Raw genomic sequence first — 12,186 nt, forward strand, 5'->3', positions numbered from 1 at the left:
GTGAGAGGCAGAGGGTCAGCTAGGATCCCCTGTGCTGTCTCCAGACTCTGAAAGCAAGAAGAGCAAGCTTGAAGGGAAGAGGAGTCAACGTATTCATGTGTCTCTCAATGTGATGAATGCGTATGCTCCCTCTAGAGGACTAATTTTTGTGTGTAATTAAACATGGAAATGCTATGTTTTCTAATCAACAGCCAATCAGTCGGTGATACTCTGAATATCATTACCGGGAGGCTGTGATTTCCCTGCAAATTGCTTTTTCGGTTTCATTTTAAGACTCCATCTCATAAGACTACACTGACAGATTGAAAGGTAAGGACTGAGAAAGTTCAATCTAACTTACCACAAGCCCTCCAGGTAGGCGTTGAGGCCTTTGCGAATGACGTGGCCCAAGTAGCCATTTTTCTCGGCTACATGCTTTGTCCATCTGAAAAGGAAACAGAAGACAACATATCCAAACTATGGCAAATTAAATAATTGCTTTTTACTTTGTATGACTTCAATAAATCCCACTTGGGGAATATTTTGCTTCTTAGAATTTTTATGGAGCAACAAACCAGGACTGAATGTTAAGAAGATAAAGAAAGATACATTTTGAGAGCCTTGCATTCAGTGCCGTTTGTAATGAATGCTTAGGAGTTGTCATTTTGGGGAAAAAAAGATGTGAAAAGTACCTAATGAAAAATGTCTACTAACATGGAAAAAGATAATCTTTATTAAGAGTTCTAGCAAGTTGATTTCAGAAGGACAGCTCTTCCTAAACAAAGACTCCAAAGAGAGACATTGCCAAAAAGATTAAATCAATAGAGTACCTGATGGGTGTAGACATACCGAGAGGAGATTTAGACGATGGAAGGAGAATGTGGAGATCGAGTACATAGAAATGATAAATACACAGAGAGAGCTAAGCAGATAAATAACAATAAAAAATAATTATTATTCCATAGAAAACAAAAAGTTATGCAAGAAAGAAAGAGTAGTCACAGTATACTACATGGCTCAGCTATGAATAGCGTTAAATTGTCATAATAATGTAAACACTGATACCAATCCAACCAAACCAGTGATATATTTATGGGGAAGATGGGAGAGGGCAGGAAGCATGGGCATGCAGGGTAGCAATAGGTGGCAGAGTGAAAAAACTATATCTCTTTATCTTTCCCAGTGAGACATCATTAGACAATGCCTATAATGAGTATAACAAGAAATAGTAGTTTAAGCATGTTATTTAGACATAGAGGCAAATAAAAAAATAGTTAAAGGACGAAAAGTGATTTATTCCAGGGAGCAGGAAATGGAGTGTGTGGAAGGGAGGCAGAGATTCCCTGTTTTTTCTTGTCAAATTATTACTTTTTTAAATTAAATTTTTGTCTTTTCAAACGACTTGGCTTTTCATGTGCATGAGTAACTGATAAAAATAAAGATGAATTTTTTAAAATGCAAGAAAGGGCTTCCCTGCTGGCGCAGTGGTTAAGAATCCGCCTGCCAATGCAGGGGACACAGGTTCGAGCCCTGGTCAAGGAAGATCCCACATGCCGCGGAGCAACTAAGCCCGTGTGCCACAACTGCTGAGCCCACGTGCCACAACTACTGAAGCTCACCCGCTCTAGGGCCTGCATGCTGCAACTACTGAGCCCGCATGCCACAACTACTGAGCCCGCATGCCACAACTACTCAGCCCACGTGCCGCAACTACTAAAGCCCGCACACCTAGAGCCCGTGCTCCGCAACAAGAGAAGCCACCGCAATGAGAAGCCCGTGCACCGCAACGAAGAGTAGCCCCCGCTTGCCGCAAATAGAGAAAGCCCGCGCGCAGCAATGAAAACACAGCACAGCCTAAAATAAAAAAAAAATTTTTTTAATGTGGAAAAAAAGAATAAAAGAAAACTCTATTTTCTCAGGCATGGTGAATATAGTAATGAATATATGGCTTTCCCTTCATATGCAATATCTGGCAGGTTCTTACACAACAGCCTTCTCGGGATCTCGAGGGAACGTCTCCAGGTTGCCTGTGATATAGTAGAGAGAACACCACAAGGTTCCTTCTATGTGTCCGCCTTGTGCAGCCTTATGGAAATATTCACCAGCTAACGTCTGTAAAGAGATGAGCAAACATCGGTCTCATTAGTGAGAAGTCCTCCTGGGCCGGTTTCATCAGAACTAAGGTCCTGAGGCACTTAACGCCTGATATCATCACAGGTTTATAACTTCTAACATCTTTAAGAAAACAAAGTCAAGTTCCGGGAAGGCAGCCAATCACAGAAGCTGGCCTCTCTACATGATAACCTTGACTGCAGCTATTCTGTTAAGTTTACCCAATAAATAAGATAACAAGACACTATGAATATCATTATCACCTTATCAGATCCTCACATAACCCCTGCCAGCCAGCCAGAAGACAGCATCAAAAGTCGCACCAGGTGAAACTTCAGGCATTTGCTTCCCTAACCTTGCTTAATACCTTTTTTCAAACTCAGACACAAAAACTTCATTTCCAGTAGGAAGGTGAGAATTAGAATATGACAATAAAAAATCCATTCTGGCAGATGTGTGGGAGGACTAAAAGACATTTGCAATGCATAAAATATACAGCTTCCTAGTAGTCAGAGAGAGGAGGAGGGAAAAAAGAAAACAAACACTTAGACGGGTATACATTCCACTGATTACTATTATTTTTCCCAGGCAGTTAACTGCCATTTTTAAGTATGGGCTTTGGAGTCAGACAGGCCTGGGTTCAAATCCCAGCTCTGCTCCTTACTAGCTGCGTGACCTTGGGCATGTTAGTTAATCTCTCCAACTAAAAGAATAACTCAATTTCTGCAACTGAAAAATGTGGCTTCTGACAGTAGCTAGCATGAAAGTATGGTGTGAGGATTAAATGAGATAACGTGTGTTCAAGGCTTGGCATGGTGCGTCACAAAAAATAATTTTTTTCTGATTCCCGACCCCCAACTCTGACGCTAGAGCTTGCCCATCCCATTAAATGCTACCTTTTCTTCCAATCTCAATAAATGCCGAACACTCAGGGGTCATCCTGACTCCTCTCCCTGCCTCACACCTCACGTCCAATCATTGTCAAATCCTAATGCCTTGACCTTCAAAATATACCCAGAATCTAGTCACATCTCAGTGCCTCTTCTGATACTGCCCATCCTTTCTCACTTGGATTCAATGCATTAACCCCCTTGCTCTTGCTCTTGTCTCCTCCAAGCCCAGTCTCCACCAGGATCCAAGAGGAACCTGTTAAAACACAGCGTCTCCCCGCCCTGTTCAGAGCTATCCCATCTTGCTCAGCGTAGCTGCCTCCTTGACGTGATTTTCCACCTCTTCGCACCTTCCTTGCTCTCTGGTCCTGCCAGTTCAGCCTCCCTGCTATTCCTCAAGCACACCAAACCTGCTTTCTTCTCTGGGCTTTTGCCCTGGCTGTTCCCTCTTTCTGGGTTGTTCTCCCAGACATTCACAAGACTCCTTTAGGAGTTTTTACACTGTCACATTACCAGAGAGACCTTCTCTGATCTCCCTTATAAAATAGCATCCCCCAATCTCTAGCCTCTCGGTCCTCCTTATCCTGCTTTATTTCTCCCTATAACGCTTATCCCACCTGCCCTCATACTATATATTTGTTTGTTTATTATCTTTCTGCTCCACTGGAATGTAAACTTCCCCAAAGGAGGGACTGTTTTGTCTGCTGCTGTATCCCCACTGCCTGGAAGAGTGCCTGGCATAGGGTGGGCAATTCAATTAATTTGTTGAATGTAATGGTACTCAGATTATTATTACCATCATCAATATTATTATTAATAACAAGGGGTTTCCATTTCACATGGGGACCAGGTCTTGACTCCACTTAAGTGTATGACTCTAAGTTATGAAACCTTTCAGAGCCTCGGTTGCTTACTCTGTTAAATGGATGTAGTAACAGTAACTATCCCAGAGGGCAGTTAGGATGACATGGGATGGCACACAGGAAGTGTCTGTGAGTGTCTGACCTAGAGGAAGTGTTCGGCAAACATTGAAGATTGTAATTGTTATTTACGTTATTATTAAATCTGGTCTCATACCAGGCAACCCTATTTGGACCCAGCTTTCTTTGCTTCCAGTAAGATCAGTCATCAATCTCCGCACCATCTCTCTCATTGTCACCTTGCATCATCTCCCTCTCCTCTCCCCAGCTTAGGCTTCCTCCTCCATGAAGCCTTCCTGACTGCTTTGGCCTTCACTATTTCCCCTTTCCAGAACTGTTTGGGTCACAGCAATTAGCACACACTTGGCGTTGGGCTAATGCCAGCCTTTGCTCTTCACCATCTTGTCTTCCTAACTGGGCACTTGAGTTCCTCAAGATCACGGTCTGCGTCTTGGGTGGTGTCTGCACCACCCATGGGGCCTTGTCTGGGCTGGGCATACAGCACACCTGCTTCATGGCTAAGTGACTGACCAGCTGCACAGCTGGTCTCAAGTCTTACTCACTTGATTCCTTCCAGGAACTCCTGGGAAAATGCCATCCAAGTACAGGACTCCAAGATTGTATGATGCATCTGGGTTCCCCATTTCTTCTGCTTTTAACCAGTACTTAGCCGCTTTGGCATAATTTTTCTTGAATTTGTGGTAATACCATCCCAGGCCATTGACTGCCTGATGCAATCCCTGGATTTTAGAACAAGAAGAAAGGAATTCCTTTTTTTTTAAAACAAAAACAAAAAAACCCCAAACCCAGAGAGAATCAACTGTTATGAAAGCATTCTGCCTGAGTCTGAGAAAAACCTTTCCTGCCTCTTTTCTGGGGGCAGATGGCATTAAAGAAAAGCTAAGTGTTGGAAAACATGAGGCTGCCTCAGCGCCTTCCCAGGAGGATTTCACCCGGCTGCTGCTGGGATTTCTGCCTTCCAGCTCAGCAGTGATGCTGGCCCCCAAATCATCTCTCAGCCCCTATGGGCTCCTACGCAATTCCCTCGTCTACAGAAGGCCTCTTACTGTCCTGCAGTATCAACAATGCCCTTGAAATTCATGACCACTCAACTGTGACAGGAGGCCGGAAACCTGCCCTGGCTGGGATGATTTCTAGGTGACCTGCCTGCCTATCTTTTGATTACTCTGCCCTGAACACCAACAAACCCTCTGTGGGAAGCAGCCGCAATGGCCTACTTGTAAAGCACAGGTGCTGTGGGACTGCTTGGCATCCCAGCTCCGACAGGTAGGGTCTGGTTGGGGCTGAGGCAGATGGGAGGGGGGTGGTCTCAGAACTGTGTCTAAATTGGGACGGTACCACAGAAGGCCTGGTTCATGTGAGTCTAGTCTTAAGCCTCCTTGTTCTTGCTGATTCATGCTCTCAGGGCCCTGCCTCTGCTCTTCCCAGATGCTCCCACCCGCTCCAGCCTGGTTGTTGAAGGCTCAGGAGCCCTGCAGGGGTGTAAGTGTGCAAACCTGGGCATTCGGTGCTCTCACTCCTCCTTTCCTGCCTGATCCACAAGACCATGGACAAGCAGGGGAGAAAAGGACTGGAGAAGCAAACAGTGAGTGCCCTTGCATCTGTCAGACAGGTTAAGTTAGGGTCCAAGTGTGGAACCAAATCTCTTTTGCCTGCCCTTTCAGAAGTGAAGGACAGGTATCCCTCAGTAATGGATGCCAAGATACCAGCCTGCAGCCTTTTCAGTCTGCAACGACTCCTAAAATGCTCTACCTCCTACTTCTCACGTTGGACTCCAGGTGCCAGGAAGACCAGGAGAAAGAAACTGACAAGGCCCATTAGAACAGATGCTCCATGAGGGCAGGGATCTTTGTTTTGTATTCCAAGCACCTATGTTAGTACTTGGCGTAGAGTAAGTGCTCAATAAATACTTGACAAACGAATGAAAGCCATCCTTTGAATGCTGATGACACACAAAACAGAATCCAAATCCTACACCCTGAGGATCAAGAGTAGGGTTCAGGGCTTCCCTGGTGGCGCAGTGGTTGGGAGTCCCCCTGCCGACGCAGGGAACGCGGGTTCGTGCCCCGTTCCCAGAGGATCCCACATGCCGCGGAGCGGCTGGGCCCATGAGCCATGGTCGCTGGGCCTGCACGTCCGGAGCCTGTGCTCCGCAGCGGGAGAGGCCGCAACAGTGAGAGGCCCGCGTACCACAGAAAAAAAAAAAAAGAGTAGGGTTCAGATTCGTAGGCCCTCAAGATAGTCAACACTTGGGATGGTGTCAGTGCCAAGGATCAGTTATAGAGGCATTCTTCTTGAGCTTTGCACGGTACCAGATGCAAGGCAGCCTCCTGAGAATTTGCAGGATGAGTGCATTTCCATGAAGTAATAGACCACATCATATATAGTGGCAAGAACCAGCTTTGGGATAAGCTTATGGAATGCATATCAAAGTGACTTGTGCAATGCTCACCTCCAGACACACAGGTTTATTCAAAGGTACCTGTCATCACTCAAAACATTCCCAGAATGTCCTTTAGACATTGTATTTGGACCCAGATCAGGAGCCCCACAAGAAATCTTGTTTTATTTCTTAATGCTCACACCTTATTCTGGACATTTCCAGCTGTACCCATGTGACTTTTAGCTAATTCCAAAAATCAAACTCTGTGCTTCACCACAGTCCCTGACAAAGAGGAAGGGCTTAGTAACTCCCTGCAGAATGAATGGGTGAGAATCATGTAACACTTTTAAGAATGCGAGTACTCCAGGCCGTAAAACTGCATTTCCTCCAATATTCATCTCAGCTCTGCCAAAACTACATTCAGAATAAAGCACCTTAGACAACAATTCAGCACTAGCATGCTAAAGAGATGCAAATTTCACACCTGCCAGGAAGCCCCATTACTTCCCCATTTTAGGATGCTCTGGAACCATGCCCTCAATGACCACCATTAAGCTGCTTTTCTATTTCTGCCCTATAGTCTGTGTCAGGGTCAGGAGCTGGCGTGCGCTTCAGTGGTTCCCTTCTCCTGGGTCATGTGTCCTCTAGAAACCACACAGGTGGAGAAAAAGCCTCTTGGCATTCTTACTCCATGCTCCAACTTCCTGTTCTACAGAAAAAAAGACACTCCAAGCTCCCTAAAGAAAGGGAATTGAGGAAGAAAAATCGGCATGGTTACTTCAGGAGTCTTTGTTGATAGGGCAAATATTATCAGTCTCGGGGAGGGAGGCACATTCAGGAGCCTGAAGGGCTATAAAGGGCCCTGTCAAGGTTGTAAAATTACAAGGTTGTAAAATTACAACGGTTTCTACCAATCCGTTTATTTGCAAATCTGTATGCAAGCACATGTGAGTGTGCACGTGTGGATGTGCATGCATTGGGGGTTTGCACACAGGGATACGTATGCATGCATGCCTGTGTGCATGCGTGTGCGTGCGTGTGTGTGTGTGTCCCCTCACAGGTGATATCATAACCTCCATTCTGTAGTGCAATATTTAAACTAGTTGGCTTGAAGATAACTTTGCAGAGTAAATAGTGACAAAAGGAAAATAATTCCTAAACTCGGCAATAAACTTGATAAACAGCCCCTTTGTTAAAGCACGGAGAAGCAAATGAGCATTGGACACAACAGGGTTAACCTTAGAGGATTCAGGCTTTAGGTTTTCCTAATTCAATGGCATTTATACCCATTCAATTGCAAAGAGCCCCCCTGCTGCTGCCTGTTATTAGGGCAGCCCTTGATTATAATTTTAGCCTTCAAACAAAATCAGTCTGAATTCTGACTGGAAAGTGAGTTCAGCTTTCGAATTTTGCCGTCCTCATTGTGCAGGTTTCTGTATATGTTGTAGCTCAAAAATGACTAATCACTGCAATGTCAGCGACCCCTCCCTCCCCACTGCATTTCTACCTTCTTCAGAAGGCTGGCCATTCACTCTCCTCGACTTGTAAGAGCATGGGTGTGTGTGGCGGAAATGTTTCCCTCTGACAATATGCACAAGTGTTACCTTGGAAGCTGCCTTCTTCATCAGCTCTAAGGCAAGCCGTCTGTTCTTTTTTACTCCTTGACCCTAAACAACGATAAACAGCAATGATCACGAAGAAAATAAACGCAGAGCTGCATGCAAAACCATCACACCAATCTGTCAGTGTTCAATAGAAGATACTAAAGCCCAAGCCTTCTCAATTAAAAATCTAATCTTGAAGATTTCTATGTACAGAGCTGTTACATCACCATCATCATCATTATTTTGCATATATGTGTAGAAGAGAGGCTATAAACCTCACCCTCCCAGCTTAGCATCCATAAGAATTCCCCATTGATGGTCCAGTGAATCACATTCCCGTCAATCCACAGGTGCTGTTGGGAGAAGCCATGAATAAGGTTAAATGAGTCTGGTCATCCTGGTTGTGTTTCTCTGGGGATTGCCTAATATGCGAGCAGACAGAGCACTTTATCTATGTCGGACAGTCAAGAGTTATTAGGCTGTCATTTGCAACCTTCCAGCGTCCTCGTGGGAGTCCCCAAGGTGAAGCACTGTGGCTTCAGAAACAGCTTGAGAGCCAGTGGTGAGGGAGACAGGACCCCTTAGAATCTGTTCCCTCAGACGCTGCCAAACTGACAAGCTTCCTCCAGCAAAATCAAGTTTTTCCAGCAGAGGTGGTTTGTGCATCACAGAGAGAGAGAGATGTGGCTTTGGAGTCCTTGTTATAAGAGCAGAACTCCGTGGGACCATGCTGGGGTGTGTCTGCAGGACAATGTGGGAAAATGGTGGGTCTGAGGGTGGAGCGGGGGCGGGGGGGCGGTCCCTGAGGGCTCTCTCAACATAGCCCTGACCATGCACATGGCAGGTGAGAGGAGCCGGATGAAAACCCTGATGCTTCCAAGCTCACTTAGAGTCTGTTATTGACCTACACAGCCCATGCAGTCCTCCCGGTCTCAGACTCAGGGATTGACAGGGTCACATGTGATATAATGTTAGAGGCTTTGCAATGAATACAGCTATTAACTCTATTTAAATTCTTAGCTCTACAGTAAATGAAGAGAGCGCTAGCAAACATTCCTGTGTTAATTAACGTGGGCCAAGAACTCTCCTGCCATATCAAATCCTCCCAACCCCAGCCGGGGTGCTGCTATCATTCTCACCAGAGAAACTTGCCCAGAAGCACACAGTGAGCAAGGAGTAGAGGCAGGATTTGAACCCAGGCTCCAGAGTCCAAGTTTATAACGGCCATGCTGTATTTTCTCCTATGTATTTTAATTCCCATGCTGAGAAAGTATAATGATCCGTAACCTCCTTACAGGATACAGAAAACATGCTGCAGAATCTGTCTTTGTAGTTTTCCAGGACCCAAAATAAAACTGTGAACCCAAATAAAGGTTAAATTACATACAATGAGTTTCTACTCGATTTTAATGTACCTATTTCATAAAACCGATGAGCTGAAGCAAAGTGGAAGATGAAAATATTTTTCAGAAGTGCACCATTACTCCGTTTAATTAGAGAGGGGGAGGAAAGACAAAAGGACATGAAGGCTGTTTGTAGTAACTGGATGGAAGCAATAAGACAAGCTTTTTGGATTTTGGGGAAAGCAACAGAACGACCAGGATGACGAAATGTCAGAACCTGGTTGCACTCAAAGTTTTTCTCCAACTTCTTTGTTTTCAAGGAGTAAAACTGGGGCCCAGAGGGGTTGACTTACCCCAAACCTCACAGTTAGATCTGCAACCAGAACTCAGATACTCTGAGTTCTAGGCCAGGGATTTTCCAGTGTAATTATATAATCAGAAGTGGGGTGAGTTCTTGCACAAAGACTATATACTATGCACAAGTCTGAGTAGTACTGGAAGTTGGAAAGTGAGAGAAGTGTAAAGTCGTGATGCATAGCAAGTGCTCAATAACTTCATCCACTGAATGAATCCATGGAGGACAGTTGCTGCAGTGAAAGCCCAAGCTCCATCCTCATGTGGATGTGAAATGGGATGTATCTGACCGTCTTGGACAAGCTATAGCTGTCATCATGGCGCCATCTTTGAATACAATAAGCCGAATGTCCACACGAGACAACAAGCCGAGAGCACATTGCCGTTCTTCATGTTTGGAAAGTTCATTTTTTTGTATGGGTTTTTTTTACATTGAAAGTACTTAAAGACACCTTTGGCCAGAGGTAAAAATCTGCCTTGAGATGTAGATAAAGGGCTTCCTTCCTCCCACTCAGAGATAACTTAGAATGCAGGAAAACCAAAAAAGCTTTAAGGTTTGGGAAATCAGACCCTGAAGAAACATCCCGTCACCTCCCGTATCATTTATTTATGTCTTTCGCTTTCCCTCTAGATTTCAAGCTCCTGGTGGGCAGAAGTAATGTCTGAGTCGTGCCTTTTCTTCTCTGTACTTTGGGCCGTGGCCAGCCCCAACTCTGGTGGACTGGTGCCTCTCCTCCGTGCCTGTCTCAGTCTTCTGTCTTGCCCACAAGTATCTGAGACCCCTGAGGTCAGGGATGAGGTTCATGCAACCATAAGTCCCTCCATCTAGCACAGAGTCTGGCATTTTGTCAGCCCAGAGTGGGTGTTTATTATATAAATATACGAATGCATTGGCATATAGCTAAGAGTCAAACCATTTCTATGTTGATTTAACGACTACAAAGAAAAAGTCTGGGCTCTAAACTTGGAAACCGTAACAACCAATAGGTTTTAAGACTTGGAGGGCCAGAAAGGTAGCAAGAGTCATGGTTGTTAATCAGTGAGCGGACACAGCTGTGGTTCTGGAGATGAGCCCAGCCACGTGCATCCACATCCTTGCTTGAAGACACTCGCTCTTTGTGGGCAGCTGCCTCCTTTGGGTCTGGACATAGGGACCAAGGGTTTCCTTACTAGAGCCAACAGCTCTTCCAAGATTGGTGAATTGATGTCTCTGCATTCAGGGGTGAAGAGGATCCCAGTCCCAGGTCTGAAACACACCAGTTGTTCAACCTTGGGCAAGTTACAAACCCTTTCTGAGCCTCTGTCACCACACATATAAACAGCTATCATAATACACTGTGATACCTACCTTGCAAAGTTGTCTCGAGGATTGAATGTGTTAATACATGTACATCAGATAATAAGCACTGCATCAATCAATGTGAAATAGTATTATTCCGTAAAGCATTTTACAGTTCTTGGAGCCCCTTCCTTAGGTTATTTCACTCCATCTGTGGTCATTGCCAGTGTCTCATGAGATCGGATAAGTCCAAGGATGCAGCTAATCGTTGCAGAGGAGAGATTTGAACTCCATCCTCTATCTCCTGGGCTAATGCTCTTCCCATCCGTCCCACTGCTCTCCTGTTGGCTTAAAACCAAGGTCTTTGTATCGATCAACGGGACTGTTGGGATCCAGCCCAAACACGCACTTGGTCTTAGCTATAATTCAATGATAACTCTGCCTGATAGAGAACTTGCAGCACCTTTGGGGTTGCTGGCCGTGTACCAATCTGGAAAATATGGGTGCCTCCTCCAGAATGCCAGTTCTTGCAAAAGCAGAGAGAATCCAGGCGTCAAACCTAAGACAAATGATTAAAAACGAGACCAGGGAACTGCGTGTGACTTTGCCTTTTCAGCAAATACCCCTTTCCATCCAGACTGACAGAAGCATGTCCGAAGGTTCTTTAGTTACAGGCTCCCTGATTGCACGCCTCCAGGAAACCACTTGGGAAGTCTGATAGAAATTGTGCAATTTCAGCACAAATTGAGTGATCCTTACCTTAAATAACACGATGGCATAGTCGTATATTAACGCGGGGTCCTCAGTCTCCAGGGCACCCTTGGCGTACCACTGAATAGCCGCTTCCGGGTTCTTGGCCACGCCTTGCTGGCCCCAGAACAGCATCTGGGCCAACCGTTGCTTCAAGACAATAGCAATTTAGAATAATGACTTTCCTGTGTTATGCTTAATAAACAAGACTTTAAAAAGGGGGGAAGGCAAACCTAGTTTAAAAGGTTTTTATATTGAGAACCAAGATTTAAGTAGACACATGTTATCTTCCTCCTGGGGACAAGAGCCCTGAAGATGAGCTGGGGTAAATACAAGTCATTAACGCAAGTTGGAAATTGTGTCTGTGTGTGTGTGTGTGTGTGTGTGTGTGTGTGTGTGTGTGTGTGGACAGGGTGTGTGTGTGTGTGTGGACAGGGTGTGTGTATGTGTGTGTGTGTGTGGACAGGGTGTGTGTGTGGGGGGGTGTGTGTGTGGGGGGGGTGTGTGTGTGGGGTGTGTGTGTGTGTGTGTGGTGTGTGGACAGGGTGTGT

At 45.3% G+C, this 12,186-nt stretch overlaps 1 protein-coding gene across 1 annotated transcript in view; it reads right to left on the bottom strand.

The window, feature by feature from the left end:
* The window catches only part of SEL1L3 (SEL1L family member 3), a 96,940-nt gene that overhangs the window by 23,037 nt on the left and 61,717 nt on the right, over positions 1 to 12,186 (bottom strand). Inside the window, exons 13-17 of the mRNA XM_022566507.2 lie at positions 11,645 to 11,785; positions 7,910 to 7,972; positions 4,465 to 4,641; positions 1,964 to 2,091; positions 341 to 424 (exon numbers count right to left, since the gene is read on the bottom strand). Coding sequence (XP_022422215.1) covers positions 341 to 424; positions 1,964 to 2,091; positions 4,465 to 4,641; positions 7,910 to 7,972; positions 11,645 to 11,785 — 593 coding nt within the window. The remainder of the gene's footprint in view (positions 1 to 340; positions 425 to 1,963; positions 2,092 to 4,464; positions 4,642 to 7,909; positions 7,973 to 11,644; positions 11,786 to 12,186) is intronic.

This window comes from Delphinapterus leucas, chromosome 5, assembly GCF_059928025.1.
Source record: "Delphinapterus leucas isolate spDelLeu-1000000601 "Yukka" chromosome 5, BTC_Dleu_Yukka2, whole genome shotgun sequence".
Taxonomy (NCBI): domain Eukaryota; kingdom Metazoa; phylum Chordata; class Mammalia; order Artiodactyla; family Monodontidae; genus Delphinapterus; species Delphinapterus leucas.